The 21,640-nt window shown below is 33.6% G+C and overlaps 1 protein-coding gene across 4 annotated transcripts; it reads right to left on the reverse strand.

Moving 5' to 3' along the window:
• Nucleotides 1–457: 457 nt before the first annotated feature.
• LOC106790015 (potassium voltage-gated channel protein Shaw-like) lies at nt 458–20,138 on the reverse strand. 4 transcript variants are annotated; one of them, XM_014754645.1, is made up of 5 exons: nt 19,415–20,138; nt 9,233–9,611; nt 4,797–4,976; nt 1,736–2,807; nt 458–1,436 (listed from the first exon to the last, which is right to left on the reverse strand). In XM_014754645.1, exons 2-5 carry the CDS (start codon nt 9,557–9,559, stop codon nt 1,372–1,374), a joined length of 1,644 nt encoding a protein of 547 aa, XP_014610131.1. In that variant the 5' UTR covers nt 9,560–9,611; nt 19,415–20,138; the 3' UTR covers nt 458–1,371. The 4 variants fall into 4 exon arrangements, with proteins under 4 accessions (XP_014610131.1, XP_014610130.1, XP_014610132.1 ...); XM_014754644.1 differs by having other exon boundaries at nt 4,797–4,991; nt 19,415–20,134; XM_014754646.1 differs by having other exon boundaries at nt 458–1,446; nt 4,797–4,991; nt 19,415–20,134.
• Between the last annotated feature and the right edge of the window lie 1,502 nt (nt 20,139–21,640).

Here is a 21,640-nt window from a genome sequence, read left to right on the forward strand (position 1 = left end):
TATATATATATATATATATATATACATGTATATCGATGTAATCTCAAGAATGGTTTTTCATATTGTACCGAACCGTATTCGTAAGTTTAAAATCGCACTAGTTTTTGGATGAGGCCAACGAGCTGCGGCAGATAGTCCGCAAATGCGTCGGACGGAAACAAACGAGTATGCCGATATTGGAAAATCTCAAATGTTCGATAGACATTCCTAGTCCGACCTTAGACTATAACATGCATTCCGTAACGGATGGGTATAAATGCTCGCTTACGCGTAATCCTTGTTGCGTATCGAAACGTTTCGATATAAGCTCCGTCCATTTGAAATGTGTAATAGTCAAAGAAGTCACGATAATTCGAATGAACGAAGAGAAATTCGTATATGTATATATATATGTGTAACTTTCGACCTCTTTTTATTTTCATTTTGTTTCTTGATTTCTTTCTTTTTCTTCTTATTCTTCTTTTTTTCCAACTTACAGACTCGTCGTTCATCACCCTTTTCAAAGTCTCCCACAATTACACGTTACTTTTTTTTCTTTCTTTCTTTTTTCGTTTGTCTTCTATTTCTTTTTGTCTTTTTCTTTTTCTTCTTCTTCTTCTTCTTCATTTCCATTTTCTTCTACTTTTTTCCCCTTGACCTCAATCCTATTATTACGTAGAGAGGATAACCTATCTTCGATATTTAATGAGCGTTGCGTATCCTACGAGAGTTATATTTACCGCTTTTCTACTATCCTCCCCGCGTTATTTAAAAATATTGATTAAAGATCGAAAATAATAGGAATACACTTACACGATTAAAATAAAAAGAATATTGATCTACCCTAACGCAAGTAAAAGGAGTTAATCGTATATTTTTTTGGCAATATAATATGTATATCGTGTTTTAGGGAAGAAATAATTGTTTAAAACAGATCATTGATAAATAATAAATAATAATAATAAATAATACATTTTTAAATATTCTTTTTTCTAACAGCGAAGCGATCAGAGATTTAAAATCGAATGTTTTACTTTGATATCGTGCTTGTTTTACGTTTATCAGAGAAAGTGAGAAAAATGTTTGAGTGAAAGGGGTGAATGGAAGAGAGAAAGAGAAAGAAAGAAAGAGAGAGAGAGAGAGAGAGAGAAAACGAATGAGCGAGCGAAGGAGCGAGTGAGAGGGAAATAAATTAATATCGTGTTCCGAAAAACAGTTGGTAACTGTCTTTCGGTATAATAATGTCCGCAAAGTTAATCGATCATCGAGCGGACTTGCGAGCTGTTCCCTCTAACCTTCGACTCTGTCATCCTCCTTTTATTCTTCTACTTATTCTTCTTCTATTTCCGTTCGGCGAACGCATCGGCAGTGGAGAGTAGCCATGGTATCGGCTTAACCCAAACCTCCGGTAGTCTTGGTCCCGTTGGTCTGCAGGTTAGAGTTCCTCCGGTCTTCCTCTGGAACCCACCGTACGAGAAAAAGGAAAATCGACTACACGACTAGATGCACAAATAAGAGGAAACAATATTTTGTTGTTTTTCGTTATTGTATACTTGTTTGAATATTATATAAACGATATAGGATAATTCTATTAAACGTGAAAAGTTGTATGAAAGTAATAAAAAAAAAAGAAAAAATTAGGTTTATATTTGAAATTCAGGTAATTGAAGTTAATTTAAGAAATGGAAGTGTAAAGATTGAAGAATTTTTCGTTACCCTTGTTAATCAAGAAGAAAGAAAGAGAATTTCAGGATACCTGATTTAGTGGCGAACGGATCCTTGGGATGATTGGTCTTGATGGCGTTCATCCTACGGTTCTGAGGCCCCTGATGAGGAGGAGGGCAACCACCGGCCGGTTGCTGTCCGTGCGTGGCGCCAGAGGACGGAGGGCCCCCACCAGTTGTGGTATGTTGGCTAGTTGGTCCGTGTCCTCCGACACCAGGAGGTCCACCAACGGTACTACCAACGCCAGGAGCACCAATTCCAGCTGGTCCAACACCGGGAGGTGCACCAGATGCTCTGACCCTTGGTTGTTCGACCGGTAATACGCGACGTCTCTTCTTTGGTAGTTTTGCTCGCGCCTGCGTGTGACTGTAATACATCGCAAAGTTGCTGACGATCACGGGCACCGGCAGGGCGATCGTGAGGACACCGGCCAGGGCGCATAGCGCACCAACGAACATCCCCACGTATGTCTTCGGTACCATATCCCCATAACCAACCGTTGTCATCGTTACCAGAGCCCACCATAAGCCGAGAGGTATGCTCTTGAAGTCGTTTTGAGGATTGGATTGAGTCCTCTCGGCGTAATAAACCAGACTTGCGAATATAACAATGCCGAGGACTAAAAAGAATACCAGGAGGGTAAGTTCCTTCGCCGAGGCACGGAATGTTTGGATCAAAATCTTCAGGCCGGACGAATGACGGGTAAGCTTGAACAGTCTCATTATACGTATTATGCTCAAGAACTCGAGAAAGTCTGCATTTTCCAAATGCGATGCGAATTTTTGCAACGCCAAATCAAGGTAAAAACTCAACGTTGCTACCATGTCGATAACATTGACCGAACTTTTAATAAATACGCAACGATTTGGGCTAGCCGTTATTCTTATTAGAAACTCCAAGGTAAACCATGCGTTGCAGACACACTCGATGTAGAAGAAGAAATCGTGGGCGTTCGTACGCGTCTTGTCTAAAACCCATGTCGTCGCGTTTCCCGTCTTCACCGAACGATTAACTATTACTGGTACGCGCATATCGGGATGAGTCTTCAGGCAGAATGACAATATGGAGATGCAGATGAAGAAGACCGAAATTATGCTGATTACCTGTTGAAGAATCGGACATACAAAGGCTTGATAAAGATATCTATTACGTAATAACAAAACGGAACTGTTCCATTCCATTTGATTATCTTACTTCTTCTTTTCTTTTACGTTCGTTGATATGTGTAAACGAAAAATATAATAAAATGAAAACAAATCAAATAAAAATATAAGTATTGCAACAACAAAAATTAAACTCTCGAACACCCCCTCGACCGATGCACTTACTTATTCGCTCTTAATTATTCTTGTTTTAATCATTTTTGTATACAATTTTTCCGTTAAATCGAGTAGCAATTATTTCGCTCGAGTGGGTTTTCGAGAAAGAAAAAACAAGAAAAAATAAACACTGATAGGGGTAGTTGGGTAGGTATGAAACGATATAGCAAAAATTAGAAAATATTTTTCTACTCTTTGGTGTTAGGGCCATTACACTTTTGTAGTATAACGACGATGTAAGTACGTCGGAAGGTTTCATCGATGTAAGTAATTTATGATCAGACAGTTGGGAACGAAGAAAGTAATATAAAATGATTTATAATAGAAGAAGCAAGGTGGACGTGAAAATAGGAACGTGAACATAAATTCGTTTCGTTTATTTTTTTTCTTCTTTTCCTCCCCTATCTACATATCACCCTTTTTTTCTCTTTCCGACTGTAGAATTTTTGGTCCTTTTTCCTTTTTTTTTTTTCTTTTACGCGTCAACATAAATATGCAAAGCCATATTTTCAAAAGGTAGACACTGATATTGCGGATTTAAAGGTACTTCGTGACAAATATCGTCGTTCGAAGAGGGAAGTGAAAAATCGTCAAGAATAGCTCCGGGCTGAATCATTTGCCGTTGAACAACAAGAACCGAGAGAAAAGTACGTCTAAGGGGGGAAAAAAAAATAGCACGAGATATTCCCCACTCCATCCGATAAGATGAATCATCGAGGGAACTTAAGGGGGGAAACATGAAAATGGGCTATCATACTCTACTCGATCTTATGTTAAGGGCGAACAATATAATAGTTGGGATAAATGAGAGGCTGGACTTTTTGAGCGTGTAAGTTTGTTTGTTTTATCTCTGTGCGTGTATGTGTATATATATGATGTATACCTACTAACAGAACGGATAAAGAAAAAGAGAAATTACGATAATAGCTTAAGAGCGAGCGAAACGAGAGAAATGTAAACGTTAAGGGGGTGAAAAAGAAGGAGGGAAAAAGAAAAGCATATCGTAGGGGAGACTCGATAGATATAGTACCGTAATATCCGATACATTTTATTCCCTCCTATTGATTGCGATGTTGAACTGTAGAAAGGACAAATGTAATAAATTTACGTATAAGAAAGAATAATTACGAAAATAAATCAATAATTATCTTTAACCTTATATTATGATATTATTTTATGTCATTTATTATTGTATCGTCAAATTCCGCACGTATATTTCTATTTCAATCGGTTGTTTTATTCCATTCTTGATTGTTACAAGCTTGATTATGCTAAATTACTTAACCCATTTTGTTTGTCGTAATATTCCTATAAGTAGTCTTTGAATGAATTTTACCTCTTAATGTATTTTACCATTAAATAACAAGAAACCGATAACTGGTAACCACTCTTCTTTGGTGCAAAGGTAAACTGGAATATGGTCGGTGGTGTTATAATACTGTTACATAACTGTTACAAACACGACAAACAAATAGTAATCAATTAAGCACGTTTAATCCTATAAAGTTATAATAGCCCAAAAAGGAAAATCCCTAATATACGATTAGAGATAAGCATTCGACAATACAACAAAATACATACTAAATATCATTAAATCATAGACAATTATTAATTTATTTTATCAAAATTTTGAGATAAGAACAATAGGAGTTGCATTTATCAATGTGAAAATTATATAAATAAAATATATATAGGGAAAATTTTCTCAAGTTTACGAACTCTCGTTACCTATAATTGGAATACAATGATAATATTTTTTGGATCGTAACTGACCTTGGCGGTAGGTGAGGAGTAGGGTTCATCGAAGAGCGACCACATTTGAGGCTTGAGCTTTTGCCACCAGGTGAGGGTGCCCTCGTAATATGCTTCCTCGAAGCCAAACTTTCTAGCCAGTTCCTCGTCCGTAGGTTTTTCAGTGTCCAAATCCAACCTGTCCAGGACCGTCAGGGTTTCCTGTGTGTCCCGATGCTGATGATGGATGATGGAGTCGACGATAGACGATGCGTCAAGGGGAAGGGGCAACAACGATCGTTATTCGTACCTGTGAATTTCTTTCTTTCTCTTTCTTTCTTTCTCTCTCTCTCTCGCTCTCGCTCTCTCTCGCTCTCTCTTTCTCTCTCTCTCTCTCTCTTTCCTTTACGAGAAATGCTTTTCAACAATTTCCTCGAGACGAGATAAAAACGCGTGCAACAAGCGTGTGTATGTACAATACATTATTCACGATACCGGGCCGCTTTTTTTAAACTTTGATTTGCGAGTGCTGTGTACTTTCTTTTTATTATTATTTTTTTCTTCTTTTCTTTTGCGATAAAATCGATAACGAAAGGCGTGTACTTTTTTGTTTGTTAGAAACCACGTAAACGATGTAAAAATAATATCGCGATAGTTGTTTCAATATTATTTGCATAAATATCGTCGTTCGTCGTTATGCCGGAGAATATTCAATATTTTTTTTGAATATATATATAAAACAAACAAACAAAAAAAAATAAATAAATATGTATAATAAAATGTCGAGGAAAAAGGTGGGAGACGGTGGGAGGGGCAGGGCAAAGGAATGAAGGATTAAACGGAAAGAAAAATATTTTTGTCCTGAGTGAGATTCCCTTGTGTGTAATAGAAAACACAAAATATATTTATCTTGTATTGGACTTTTCGCGTTGTTTTTTTTTTTCTTTGATATAAATGCTGATGGTATTTGATATTCGTCGGAATGAATAGGAAGTAGTTTTTTATGAATTCTAGATATTGAACTATTCTCGAGTGGATACATTCGAGATAAACCATTCGATTCGAAAAGAAGCACCGGGGTCCATCAAGAGGGATGAGATTATCCAACTTTAGGACTCCTAAAAGCATTTTCAATGAAATTTCTCTCGATCCTTTAGCGATACTTTATTTTTATTATTATTAATATTATTTTTAGGGCACAAAATCTTCTTTGTTTTTTAACTTTTTCTTCTTCTTCTTCTTAACAATTTATTCTCATTATTATTATTCGTTATCGAAGTTATAATAACGTCGAAGATCGATTTTATTAATTAATCATGCTAGTCTTGTGAAATAATTATCAAATGCCAATTAACTGCTCTGATATCGGTACTATAGTATTATACTAGGAATAATTTAACAAAGCGTTCAACGATAACCGCAACTCGATAGGAATGGATCATAAACGCCGTGGATTTGGTCGAATGAACGATTTTAACGAGCTTCCTGTTTATCTTCAAACATTATTTCTCATTTGAAGGAGGAAGAATTTTTCTTTTCTTTTTTTTCTTTTCTCTTTTTACCCATAATAATATAATTGCACTTATTTATAATATTTAAGTTGAAATAAAACTTTTATCATATGTTAATTGATATAAACAAAGTTATATTATACGTATTACACGAGATGATAATTCAATTTCATTGATGTATAATAGATAATTCGTTATCATATAAAGCTACTTGTTTTAGCATTAGAACAGATATATATATATATATCTATATTTTTCAATGAAAATTTGTTAATTACTATTCCATCAAATTTATGTAATAGAACATGATTATTCTATTAACTTTATTGCTTATATTACTTTCAACGTAACAATAATATTATAATTTATTCATCCAACATAGATGTAGAATTTTCGAGGATTATTATGTTGAAATAAAAAAAAAACAAGTTCATATGACTAATTTAAATCCGTTTGACTATTATTTAAGATTTTCAGTTAACAATATCGAAGTATTGTGTCTATTATATTCAAGAAAATTGTTAATATATCAGGCAACATATTTTTCAAAGAGTAAATAAAAAAATATATAATAAGACGTGCACATGGGGAAACCGATGGTGGCCACTTCGAACAATTTCTATGAAAATCATGTTGCATTATGCACATAACAATGTGTATAATAGAAAAACGATTATAATTTGGAAATAAGGTCATATCGGGAATATGATTATATGAATTTTTTTTTTCATTTATTTTAACATAGTGAAAAAATTACCCCTGAAATCATATCCATATATATATATTTTAAAATTTCCTGCATATATAGAATATTTGGTATTAATATTGTCGATGAAATATGATGTAAAATGTATGTCAAATCTGTAATACGGTTCATACATAATGCAATACGATAGTATTTTACAGATATGTTGGATAAGAGTCACTTTTGATTCAAATGATCGAAATAAATAGAATTCGAATTCGTCATTCGTTTAAAGTCTGGCAAGAAATATCGGTTGACTATGATTTTCCGAAGTTACGAGATAATAAATCATCAATTCCCAGACTTCCGAGATCAACAGAATCTGTGGAATATTGTTTGGTTAGAAATAGATCTAATACATTATTCATATTTCTAAGAAAATACAATAAAAGTGACTACTACGGAATTGCTTAAAGAAATTTATTGTTTCTAGTATTTAGATTATTGTTATAACATCATTTCTATCTATTTGATGATCAGTATTTTGTCAAATAAATGATCAGTAGTATATTATATGAATATATTGTTCGATATAAATAAGTAAGCATCGATATTTAATTATTACGTATCGATAATTATAATGTTGGATTAAATAAATCAAAAAAGATAAAAAAATCCACCTAAAATTGAAATTTATGACTTATTTTCCAGCATATAAATAATTATAATAAATCAAATAAATCATCCCATAATTTGATTTATAACATTATCACATAGTTACCATCACGAACGATTTTAATTATATGAAAACCCCTATAAAAATAGTAATCTTTAAAAAAATAATCTCAAATATTTATTCATCAATTTTCATTTAGGATTTTTGGTGCTTCTTTTCTATCGGCGGATATAACTAAGAGTTTGATTTTTAATAAATTACATTTTTATTTTTTTGTTATGTTTTAGTTCGAATTTCCGTTTAAAGTTACAGGATGGTGTGGGTGTTTTAAAGCCGTGTAAGCTTGGGTGAATCCTGAGATCGGCCTGACACGAGGATGTCGGAATCGTCTGGTGGTAACTCTCGCTCGTTAAGAAACCTCGTTACGAAATCATCCCACGGAACGACCGTTTGCACCGAGTTCGCGAGATCCTCTCTCATTAAGATCTTCCCACATTTGTAGCAATGACGATAGTATAGTATAGTAATACCAGAGCAGAGGATTAACGAGAGACTCTCTCTCTCTCTCTCTTTCTTTCTTTCTCTTTCTATCTCTTTCTCTCTTTTGCTCCTTTAAAAACTCGTACGTTGAAGATTTCTTTTTAAAAATGTCTTGCCTACTTACGTGAACAAGTAGGCTCCAACATTTGATACGAATTCAAACACGACCAAAAAAGTGATATGACTTTTTAAAGGGATATACTAAATGTCGTTAAGCTTTGATTATCCTTATTTCATTTTATTTTTCATTTTTATTTCTCTCTCTCTCTCTCTCTGTCTTCTTTTTCTTTCTTTATATTTTCTTTTTTATTCTCTTTTTTTATTTCGTTTCTTTCCATTCTTTCTTTTTTTTTTTGCGCTCGCTTTCAATCAGAAAAAAAGGTCTAAAGACACATTTATTTTTATTATATCCAACAACAAGGAATTACATTATCCCCGTTTATTATCCTAAGGAAAGACGAGAGAATAACTTTTGAACAAATTTTCAATCGAGGGGTTGTTGCGATGAAATAAACGAGGTGTCTTATCCGAATCCCCTCGACGAATCATTGGTATAAGTAACGATTGTTTTTGACGATTATCATTTCTTTTTATCAAGCTTTTCTTTTTTCTTTTTTTATTATATTGTTCGATTAAAAAAAATCATTATGGTATAAAATCAATGATATTAATACCTTTGCGGTGTTTGACTCGAGTCCGATCGTTTAAAATGTGAACCATATAGTATTTAAAAATATATTATATATATATTCCATTAAATCGTTTAAAATATAGAAATAAAAATATAATCAAAATTACGAATCAATTAAAATTGAAAATACCGGATTAATAATAATAATACTATCAAACCGCAAAGGGTTGTGTTATTCAATTTATTAGATAGATGTTAATTTTATTTCTTTATTTTATTTTTGTTGTTGTCTCTCTATACAAATCGAAGAGAAATGATAAACGAAGATGGAATCGAGTCGACTTAACGATTAAATATTTGACTATTATGCGAAGCTTGGTGCAAAGAACATGGATTATATAATATAAAGAGAGAGAATGAAGATCTGATTGATACCTGAGTATAGGTCATCCAACAACAAGGTTCGACTTGATTGGAATCGAGACCCCAAAAGTCGAGTTCCTCTTCGAATAGCGGTCCACAAACGTCAGTTGGATAATGAAGCTTTCCGGTACGATAATAATTAAGAACCTGTGCGAAAACACCTGGATGCCTGTCGAAGAAGTACTCGTTCAAGATCGGATCATAATTCGCGAGGGCTTCGGTCAACCTCGAGAGCCTAGTTGCTGGGATCTTCTTCAAGGTGGCTTTATATGTTTCATGCCGGATCCCACCCACGTTAAGAACCACGCGGTTTTCCGCGTCCATGTTAATCAGGTTCATTTTGATCACGGCTCTGCTACCGCCTGCCCTGGCTCGAAGAAACCCACCTTTCCTATTATCATATCAAATCAATAATATTTAATTAATACGTTTGTTTATTAATATATTATATTGTCTACTAAAACATATTCAGTGTTAACACAATGTCTAAAAACAATGTTACTTCATTTATTTTCCTTTTTTCTTGGATATGTTGCTATTGTAAATAATGTAGGTTTCTTATTTAAACAAAATGTTAATTTTTATTAATATATTATATTAAGTGTCTATTAAAATATATTCAGTGTTAATACTGTGTCTAAAAACAATGTTACTTCATTTATTTTCATTTTTTGTTGGATATGTTGCTATTGTAAATTATGTAGGTTTCTTATTTAAACAAAATTGTTAATTTATCTTGAAATTATCTCTTGAATAATTCTATTACATTTTACTACAAAACGTTGTATTTTGAACACTTATCTTTTTTTTTTTTAATGTTTTCTGAAAAGTATTATATAGATATACACATTAAAAAATGATTTGTTTAATTCAACACATTCTTCATTATATTGTATTATTAATTATTTTAAAAAGTAGAATATATATAGAAAACGTATATTACACCATACTATATTAAATAATAATTTAATACAATTTGAGGTAGTTAAATTACTTTTCACACTCGTTTCTCGTAAATCGATTGATATTTAACTTACGTTCTTTTTCTAGACACTCATTCAATTACATTTAAGGATACTTGATGAAAAAGATCGTCTGGATGATATCACTGATTTACATTTAATCGAAGATGTCTATCGTTTTTGAATCAAATGGGATATGGTATTGAAATGTAACGAATCTTTGATATAGAAAAATCTATAAAGTTTAATTGTCACAATTGTCTCTCGAATTGAATTCACATTTACTACGAACATTTTCAATGTGTAAATAGAAAACAGAATTTAAAAAGTTGTAAATGGTATTAAAATTAAAAATGTTCCATCGAGAAAAAGAAAAAGAAATTAAAATAAAGAATCTCTCTCTCTCTCTCTCTTTTTTTCTTTCTTTTATTATTTAAATCTATCATTGGAGGTAACTTGGTACTTCAATATAAATGATTAAAATTTAAACGATCGAATATTGGAAAAGGTGAATGATAGAAAAAAAGAAAGTAGACTTTTTTTTTTTTAAATGGAGACGATTTAAAGTATTCTTCGATTACGATAAGTTGTATACCGAAATATTCTTTATTCCTATTTGTCATCTAATCCGATAGTTTTCTTATTTATCTGGCAATGTAGACAACAAAATATGATCGAGACAAGTGAAGAATATCAAATATTCAATCTTATAGTAAATTATATATATATTGTAAGTTGATAAAGAAAATATATTGACTGACCGACTGACTCATTGACGTGTCAGACAGTGGTAAATAAGAAAGGTGTCACGAATTGTTGGATAAAATAGGATGAGATGAACATTGATCAAATTCCTTCGACTTAACTATTTACGTATATGTTACAGTGAAAGATCAACATTTGAAAATGTCAAGATTCACATTGGTGAATTTAAACACATACCAAATACGTCATTTAAACACCGAATATTTAGGTATATTCTTATACATTAATATTTCGGACATACAGCAAGCAACCATGTGATATGATATGTGTGATACATTAAGATCGAAATTAAAAAGAAAAAAAAAAGGAAAAGAAATGTTCAAGGTTATAGGATTTATCGATTACTTGAGAGATAATTTGATGTCTAGGAATTTTTTGTTCCGAAAGGGATCAATCCAATAGCAAAAGCAGTTAGAGTGAGATTGCCATGAAAGCTATTAGCCAACACGTTCTTCTTAAACGCAATCAAGTAGACTCGTGTCGTCATGTTATATCAACGTGAAAGAATTGAAATTGAAATTTGTAGTTGATCTTTCGAGAATAGATCACGAAGATTATATTACAGTGGTTTATATCGTAACATGTGATTTTTGTGTATTTTGGATAGTGGACAAGGAAATATAAAAACAATGAATAAAATTTGTATAATCAAGGAGATCCTATTTAATGGTCATCATTGTTACGTTTATTTATAAACAATGGTTTGTATTTTCTCGATAATTTTCTGATCTCGTATGATTTCGCACGTTTCTCGTGAACCGAGTTTATCCATTTCAATATTATTTTATCTCTCTTGTTAAAAATACTCGATTATTTTTTAATTTGTGTTCCTACGTTCGAATAATAAATTAACAAAAAAACACACACATAAAGAAATACATTTAATTAATATTTTTTGTGTGACAATTTGAAAATAATTATTTATTCGAAGTTCATATTGTCCAATACAAATAAAACAAATTTCAAATTAAAAGTGTACAAAAAGCAAATAAATGAAAAACAAAGTTGTTCATACTTAGATAAAGTTTTACAATATTATTTGATTTTAATAAAATATCAAATATTAGTATTATCAAGTGCATTGAATACGATATAAAAAAAAAAAAAGTTTCATCAACGTATATTGCCAATAATTTTATCTATTTAAAGAAGATAAAAAACCAGTTTTCCGACAAAATGGCGAATTAGTCGTCGTAATTAATCTAAATTTGGATTAATTAGGTAACCCCTGAAACGATATTAATTTCCAGGACTAACTGTTAAGTTAGTTAAATGGTCCGTTTCTATCACTGTCAGTGCAATTTATTGAAGCGCAAAAAAGTGTGACTATAATAAATAATATATAATTAAATAATATAATTTATATATAACCCTTTTTGTTCTTTTTTTATTATTTTTATATTTCCTGGCCATTTCTAAAATGAGAAACCCACATGTCAGATATGATATAATATATTAATATTTGATCTTATAACGTTAGTATGAAATATACGTTTGAAGTTGACACAGAGAAATCCATGGTAATCCAAAGCATGCCTAGTACCAATCTGCATAACTGCTTATGGCATGATATATATATCTGTATAATCCGTTTGCACGGATCTCACTTGGCTACAATTCTATTTTAACTTTAAAATATAAATAATACACAAATAATACGCAAAGATACACAATTTTGCAGCAGTGCATTCTCTGACATTTTCTAAACCTTTGCAAATTGATTTATAACTCGTAAAGGTATTCTACGCGTAGACAAAAGAGTGTACTTTAATTTAATATAAGTTTCATTCAAATCTATTCACTTTTAGTGTAAAAAATATTTAACAAAACTTTTCAAAGAAATTGCAAAGATGCACAATTTACAGCATTGCAATTGTATGGGTTGTTTTGGGGTGGAGGAGTTGCGTATGGCTGGGTGTGTCTGTGCCCGAGAATGTATTCTTTTCAACATTGTTTAAATAATAATTTGATATTCTATAGAATGGCAAAGTATTATGTTCAATGCTTAGGAAAAACTGGAAGAATTCTTCTGTTTTCTACTTCATCGAAAAGCTCTTTGCATTGATGAGAATGCCGTGGAATTACCAACAATGGCGGATTTTCGGCTATGACGGTAACATATATACAATTCTCTCTGGCTCTAACGTAAAATCATCACGAAATCGTAATAATACTATAAATTGTGATTGAGAATTTTGATATTCGTGATATAACCTTTTTCTATTTTTGGTGGATAGCAGTCTTTGCCAAGTATTATTGGCAAATCGGGAATTGTTCATATACGATGAATCTTTCTTTATCGATTTATCTACGTAATTCCCAAGGAGAAAAGTAACGTTGAAAAAATTGAAACGAGTTCGATAAGCCGGTTAGGTTATTTCTATTTTCTTTTCCTATTCTTTTCTTCTTTCTTTCTTTTTCGTTCTTTCTTTTTCTTTTCGCTTTAGTTTTTCTTCTTCTTTTCTTCTTCTTTCTTATTTTATATCTTTTTCGAGAAAAAAAAAACCCGTCGCACGTAACATCGGGAATCCATTTCGTTGGTGAGCTTAAAGGGAAGAAAACCCGTGGCTTCTTTCTTTTTTTTTTTTCTTCTTCTTCTTCTTTTATTTTTCATCAACGCATCGTAACAATGTCGGACCCGTTAATATAACGATAGACGTCTCGCGGATGTTGCACTTGCTCGTAATGGACACGTTCGTTCGATAGGTATTCGTTTGAAGAAGAAAAAAAAAAAGAAAAAAGAAAGGAAAAAGAAAAACCGGGATAGAAAGGGAAAAAATGAAAAATAAAAATAAAAGCAAAAGCAAAAGAAAAAAATAAAATAGAAAAAGAAAAAGAAATGGAGGAGGAATAGTGAAGATAGAATAGAATAGAAAAAAAAAAAAAAATGCACCGACACCATTATACAAATGGATCGAACGTATATTATCTGTCTACTCTTGGAAAAGCAAGTGTTGTTGCTGAATGTAGGAAACAATAGAGAAAACAAGGCCATTCAAATAAGAAGTATATATCGTTGTGCGGATTTTCTAGTTTTTCTTTTTTCTTTTTTCCCTCTCCCTCCCCCACCCCTTTTTCTTCTTCCTCTTCTTTCTCTTTTCTTTCATTTTTTTCATTTTTTGTTTTGTTGACCGATGAACGTTGCGCAAAGAAGAGAGGATTATTAATATACCAATTTTTTTAAACTATGCGTTTCTAATTGCCCTATACATTCCTATTACATTTTTTGTATAATACTCTAGAAACTAAAAAAAAAAAAAAAAAATTTCGTTCCGTTTAATTTTACATATTGTATACGCTTCAATTCTAAATTGAGAATATACTAGAAAATTGATTTGAAATTGCGAAAGGATTTAAATCGAACTAACGAAGTGTGATATCCGTACAAAATCAAATTTCCAGTGTTCGCGAATTTAAACTACACCGACGATGATGAAGGATATGTTAAATAATATCAAAAAAAAAAAAAAAAGAAAAAAAGAAGAAGAAAAAAATCCTTTCATCCCTATATAATTACGAGCATTGTTGTGGCTATGACGTAATGCTCGACGAGATAAAAGTAATATCGGTTGAAAAATATTGGTAATATTGTAATGGAAAAAAATGTGAAAAAAAAGAAGAAGAAGAAGGGAAGGGAAGGGAAGGGGTTGTTGGATGAGGGAAAATAAGAGTAAGGGAAGAAAAATGAACGGATTTATTTTTCGAAATCGCGGTTCCCATTAAATTCGAATAGATTCGTTGCCAATCGTTTTATTCTCAATATATAATATATTATCGCATCGTATTGAAATAAATTCGATCACCGAAAGATAAAAGTTTTCCTGCAATCATATCATCGGTTTCAATCGATCGTTAAGCCTTCCACCGTTTATTATTACATTTGATTTCTCTTCGGACCGGTGTGTGTCCGAGTTTGAGAGTGCGATATTAAGAAGAGTTTCGTGAAAAAACGTCGATATTTCTCAACGTTTTTCACGGATGACGACGAGAGGTCAGCTTCGAGAATGGAAGGAAGGAAGGAAGGAAGAAAAATAAACGTAGCTTCGATGTAATTAGAACGCTCCAATTACACGACCATTTAATGGTTTCACAAATAAACGACATTAATCGTGTCGTCACTATGCTCCTCAATCTTGCACCTCTTTGTTTTTATTCTGTTTTTTTTTATTTATTTTTTTTTATTTCTATCGTAGGAAAAAGAAGATAGAACAAAGAAGAATATCCTATTTCGTATTACCACGTGGTTAGTTTTGATTGAAAGTTGCGAGATTTGTTAGTTGAACGGGTACGCTGACGTTACTTTATGACGTATACGTGTACTATATATATATGTATATGTATATGTATATACTATGCATCCCATAATTCGATTTCAATGGTCGACAGTTGGATCTGACTAGGTTAGCCTATGAAATGTCCATAGTTTCATTGATACACGTCGTAAACACATCACCGTTGCCGTAAACAATACGAATGATCTCTGTGTTGAAGATCTGACTGCATCGTACAAGAGAATATTCACTTTATGCAATTAATATCCTCTATATCAGTGATACATATTTATTTTCCAAAGGAAATGTTCATTTGTATTTTAAAGAAATTTAGTCCCCTTTTTAATACGACGCTTCGAGGAATAAAGAACCGGTCTGAAACATTTTATCACCGTAGTGAAACATTATTTACCTTATATACGATCAGTATTTGGATTAAATTATTATTCGTATTTTGTATAATACACGATCAATATTCAATGAATATCTTGTTTAATGAAAATAATTAAGCGTCAATATCGAATTGCATTTTTTTCGTCAGTTAAAATACCATGCTGGGATATTTTATCGTAAAATAGAAAATATTTATTTAAAATATTGACAAACATTTTATAATTGAATATAAATCATTGAAATACCGTTTGATGAAAGATTGAAAAATATAAATTGATACGATAAATAACCAAGGAAAAATGATTTAAGACGGTCATCTTGAATTTGTAGTTCACTAAACGTCGAAAACGGCCTTTATCGAAGGCTTAAATTTCGAAACGTGTGATACACAACACCAAGTATAGTAAATTTTCCAGTCGAAGGATTTTCTCGCCACGATAATGGGGGAACCTTATTTTTCCTTTCGAGATCCATTTATTTTCGGTACAACGAGATCGATCAATCCGTAAAAAAGAAGAAGACAAAAAAGAAAAGAAAAGAAAAAGAAACAAGAAAATAAAGCAGAGACAAAGTCGTAGTCTTTTTTTGCTCGTGGTCAAAAAGATCTCGACCATCTTCTCGTGTATAATATAAATTTTTCAAGAGAGATTTGAACTCGTAGAAAACTTTTCGTTGCCGGTACAAATTTTTTTTTCCAACTTCAAGATGATGGGAGGTGGTGAAAGTGAGGGTATTTCGTAGGTGTGGCTTGAAGTTCAGAAATCTGTTCCATCAATCCCGTTTATGTCATCTTTAATGTGTTTCATTCAGTTATTGTATAGAATAACTAAGTATTGCATGGTATACAAGTGGGCGTTTTAAGGGGGGGAGAGAAATTATATATAAAAATAATTTTAATTATATTATACTTAATATTATATTCTTCGTCAATTGTTCTTTCTTCATTTTCGTGTCAAATGTCGCGAATTAAATAAATATCTTTTTCCTTTTGTGTGCCCTTCGGCTAACATTATCGCGTACTTGAATAAAATGTATAAAGTACTTCGGAAGAATCGATTATTCTAACGTGTCCACCTTTATCGGACACCTATTATGGTATATAAACTTTTTTGTTGAAGTTACTAATGCGTAAACTTATATAATTTCTTATATCATCAAGAAATACATTTGTTTGAAGTAAAAAAAAATATATTAACAATTATGGTATAGAGAAAAATGAATGATTGAAAAAAATGTACGTATAAAAATCATTAAGGAATATAAATGATTATTATTATTATTATTATTATCTGTGTAAGATATTTTTTAATGGAATAAGGCGCGTGTCGTTAGTCCCGCAGAGACACCTAGCAGAGAAATTTAGTCGAATCAATGAGGTATTCGCGAGCATGAAAGAGGCAGTAACAACCCCTTCCCTAAAAATAGACTACCTCGTAATGGAAGAACCTGGTTTGCTTTTCGTCGAGAAGGGTTCAAACTTAGGTCACGTTACTCGGATCTTTAAAGGAAAGTATCTGCTTCGTTAGTTCGTTCATTCGTTAGTTCGTTTGAAATATGATTACTTGGAACGTGAAAGATTCATTTCAATTTCTTTAAGATTGTAAGCATATATATACATATATATATATATGCTTGTCACATATATATATATATATATATATATGTGACAAGCAAAAGTGTTGGAATAGAAGAACCACCTGCCGGCATGGTGGAAGAAAACCGGCGTCGTTCTTCGTGCAATGCAATAAGGTCGACGATCAAAGTTGAACATCGTCGGGCTCTACGACGATGACGTTCAACTATGCTCTACCTTTAGAAAACTTTTCACGTTATTTAGAATAATATTATTCAACAAATAAACCAATAATTCGAGAACAAAGGTAAAGGTATTTGATCGGTGGTTGAATGAAAATAAAATAATGGTAAATAAGAAAGAGAAAGAGAGAGAGAGAATATATATAACATTAAAAGTAAAGTAAAAGTGAAAAGTTACTTGAGTAAGTAGTAAAACCGATCGTGACTCGATACACGTACTTTTAAAATCGATAATTCCGAGCGTACTCAGAATGCGCGAATAGTTTGACCGAGGGAAGAAGAGTGTCAGCAAGGTTAAACGGAATGAAAACTCGTGGAGTTGGTGGTGTTGTTTAAAAACTATGAGAGAGAAAGCGAATGAGACAGATAGAAAGAAAGAGAAAGAAAGAAAGACATGGGGGAGAGAGACCTTCGTAGAGCACGTTGCTACCAGTAGAGCTGGTAAATCGGTCGATTTTCTTCGGTCGTCGTCGTCATCGTCGTCATAGTCGGCGAATGTAGTGGTTGTCCACGGTAACTGCGATCGAAACGGAGCTTGGTGGGCACTGGCTCGCTTTGTGGTCGTTCATGACGTCACGCGAGAAAGATATGTAGAGAAGACTATGAGGGAGCTGAAGGAGGAAGAAAAAGAGAAAGAGGAAGGAGAAGGAGGAGGAAGAGGAAAAGAGGGAGAGGTTAACACGTAAAAAAAAGGAACACGCGCGAGCGAGTTTTTCTTCGAAACGAATAAAAGGAATATATCGTAGTATTAGAGTTGAAGCAACAGACAGTGCGGTTTAAGCAATAACAGTAGAGTAACAGTAGCAATGACTGGCGTTGGTACGCGGCCCCGTAGCAGTAGTAAAAGCAACGATAATGACAGCAGTAGTAACGGCCGGCCCCTTGTCGCTTGAATCGATAGTCTGCGTGCACGAAATGCCGATAAGAGCGCTCGTTGCTTCCAACGTCCTTGTCGGTGGCACTCGTTTGCTCGTATTCTCGCCCCTGAGAATATGAGGACGATAGGGAGAAAAAAAGAGAGAGAAAAAAAGAGAAGAGATAGAGAGAGAGAGAGAGAGGGATGATTGTTTCACACGTTTTAAACGTTCGTATTTCACGCACGAATCCGGCCCAGGTTTTTGTATTATCTGGCACGCTCGTGTCTCGCGTGGTCGAACGAATCGAAGCACCAGCTATCGTGCTATGAACAATGTGTGCAGGTGAAGAATGACGGATAAAAGGAGGAGGAGGAGGAGGAGGAGGAGGAAGAGGTGGAATAAGAGGAAGAGCAGGAGAGAGGGGTGGGAAGGTGGGGGAAAGGACGCGCGTTCTGATTTACTGGCTAAACGCAGCACACACGAGGGGTAGCTGACCGGAACACACGTCGGATCGAACTTCCCTACGAAGGATTGATCGAGGGCAAACGGAAGGTAGACGTTTCGAACAAGCAACCATCGGAAAGGCAAACGATGGAGAAAAATGGATAGACAGACATGGAAGGGAAGTCGGAATGACTTCCTCTCTCTTTCTATCTCTCTCTCTCTCTCACTTTTTCTTTTTTTCTGTCTATATTTCGTTGGGAGAGAAGAAAAGCAAACGAGGGATTAGAATGATAAAAGGGTGCGAAATTAACCAAGAGATAGGGATAAAGATGGAGAGAGAAAAAGAAAGAAAGAGAGAGAGAGAGAGAGAGAGAGAGAGGGTGAGAAAGATAGGGAGGGAAAAATGGTCGAAGGAGGAGGTCGACGCATATAGGGAGAGAAAGAGAAAGAGAAAGAGAAAGAGAGAGAGAGAAAGACACTGCGATGGAGGTGGAGACACGAATCGATGTAGGACACATGTCCCGATAAGCATCGGCACGCCGTCGTTGTGTCATATTTTATTCCTTTTCGGTAGAGAATTTTGTTCGAATAATATATGCCATAAAATAGAGAGAAAGAGATAGAGATAGATATTAAGAGATAGAAAGAAAATGAGGATGGGATAAGAATTTCACTTAGAATACCCACCCTTGGTTGCGGTTTCTTCATGTCTCGTACTTCCTCCTCGGTGGCATCTTCTCAGCGACGGCACTCGTTGCTTGTATCGTACACCTTCCCCATAGCGATTCTTTTCCTTCTTCTTCTTCTTCTTCTTCTTATTCTTCTTCTTTTTACTTCCTTTATTTAGTTTCGTAAGACGTATGTCGTATTCGACGATGATCGTACACTTCTACTTCTTATTTTATTCCATTTTTATTATTTTTTTCCGTAACCTCGACTATTCTCGACTTTTCTTTAAATCGACTGATATCAAATCCTCGTACATTTATTAGCAACATGAGAATAATATAAATGAAAGGGGAACGAGAAATGATTATCAACGGGAATTACGTGTGTTAATACACAATTGAAATAATAATAATAATAATAATAAAAAAGAGGAAAAAATGTGATATAAACCGAAAAAGAAAACGAAATGGTGATAAAAATTAAGAGGGAAGAGGAAGGGAAATAAGGAAGAGTAGAGAAAACTGATGAAAAAATTGGGCAGACGTGATACTGCTGTTGCTGCTGCTGCTGCTGTTGCTGCTAACGCAGAACGAACGTCGTCTTTATCTACTCGCGCGCACGGATCAGACTGAAAGCGTCGACGCGAGCGACGCTCCGACGACGTCGAAAGACGCCGAGTTAGTAATGCGCTTCTGAGCGTGCTCCTTGAATGCGTTCTATACTACTACTACTACACTACTACTGCTGTTATTGTTACTACTACTGCTACTGCTGTTACTGCTGACTACTACTGCTATTGCTGTTGCTGTTACTACTACTGCTGACTACTACTGCTGTTACTATTGCTGTTACTGTTGACTATTACTATTACTGTGTTGCCTGTTAAAATATTGCTGCTGTTGCTGACTTTTACTACTCCTACCTACTGCTGCTTCTTCTTCTTCTTTCTAGCTATACCTACTAGTAATAGTAATATAGTATTAGTATTAGTATCAGTGTAGTAGTAATAGTAGTAGTAGTAGTAGTAACAGTAATAGTATATTGTAATAGTGCGAAAAGTACAGGGTGGTAGCGTGCCGTTTCGTGGCGTGTCGCGACGCGCCACGCCGTGTCGAGTCGAGTCGAACCGAATTAAACCGAGAAAAGGAAACCAACAGCGGATTTTACGTTTGTACGCATGCGTCCTGCAAGTTCGCGCCGATCGCACGCCCCTACACACGTTTTACACACCCCCGCATCCATCCCCTCCCCCTCCCTCCCCCTCCGCCTACCGCCTACCACCTTTTACCTTTTTTTTTCCCTTTACCCCGTTATAGCGATTCCTTGCGTCTGACTACACACCGACATTATCTACTTTCTTTTCCACGAATCTCTACAATTGGACTAACTTAAATGCAACTCATTTCACTTTTTTTCCTACTTCTTCTTTTTATTATTATTATTCTTTGTAGAGTTTTTCTTTTATTTAATGATTTTGAATAAAAAATCTTTTTTTAGGCAAGTATGTTACCTTGATGAAGAATTAAGAGGACTATTACACGATCATCATTCCTTTAAAATCCCCTTTTACTATTATTGCTGTTACCATTCTTGTTATTGCTACTAATACTATTAGTAGTAGTACTATTCCTCTCAATTCGGCCTATTTTTATTTCATTTGGTAGACTATTTTTTTCTCTTTTTTTATATCTTTTCCTCCCTCGGTAAAATCTCCGAAGCGAAATCGTGGTCGATAAGATAGTTCCACGTTTCTACCGCTACAATTCTACCCCTTTCCCATTCGCTGTTTTTTATTCATTCGTTTATTCCCTCGACTATCGAAATAAGATTGATTGTATTATATCGTTAGACGTTAAGCTCACCGATTGGACATTATTTAAACATATTTTCATGTCGGTTTTCTTCATGCATTTCATGTTTTTTTTCTTTAATTATTCATCAAAGAGTCAAGCTAGCTTGCACAATTTTGATCATCGATCACGATCGATTTCCAATCGATGATTAAAGAAAGTATTCTATTTTCTTTTCTATTTTTTTTTTGTTCTTTTTTTCAAACCTTAATATCACACCGACCTTTTTCAGCATAATAAATGTCGTAGCATATGTCGTCTAAAGAAATCGAACATTTTCCATGATCGTTCGATTAATATTAAAACAAAATAGATCGCTTTTAATTAAGCAATTATATTTTGTTATTGTTGTTCATAATGAAAAGCAAATAATATGAATGAATACTTAATACTC

This window comes from Polistes canadensis, unplaced genomic scaffold, assembly GCF_001313835.1.
Source record: "Polistes canadensis isolate GaletaPanama2010 unplaced genomic scaffold, ASM131383v1 scaffold_210, whole genome shotgun sequence".
NCBI classification, from domain to species: Eukaryota; Metazoa; Arthropoda; class Insecta; order Hymenoptera; family Vespidae; genus Polistes; species Polistes canadensis.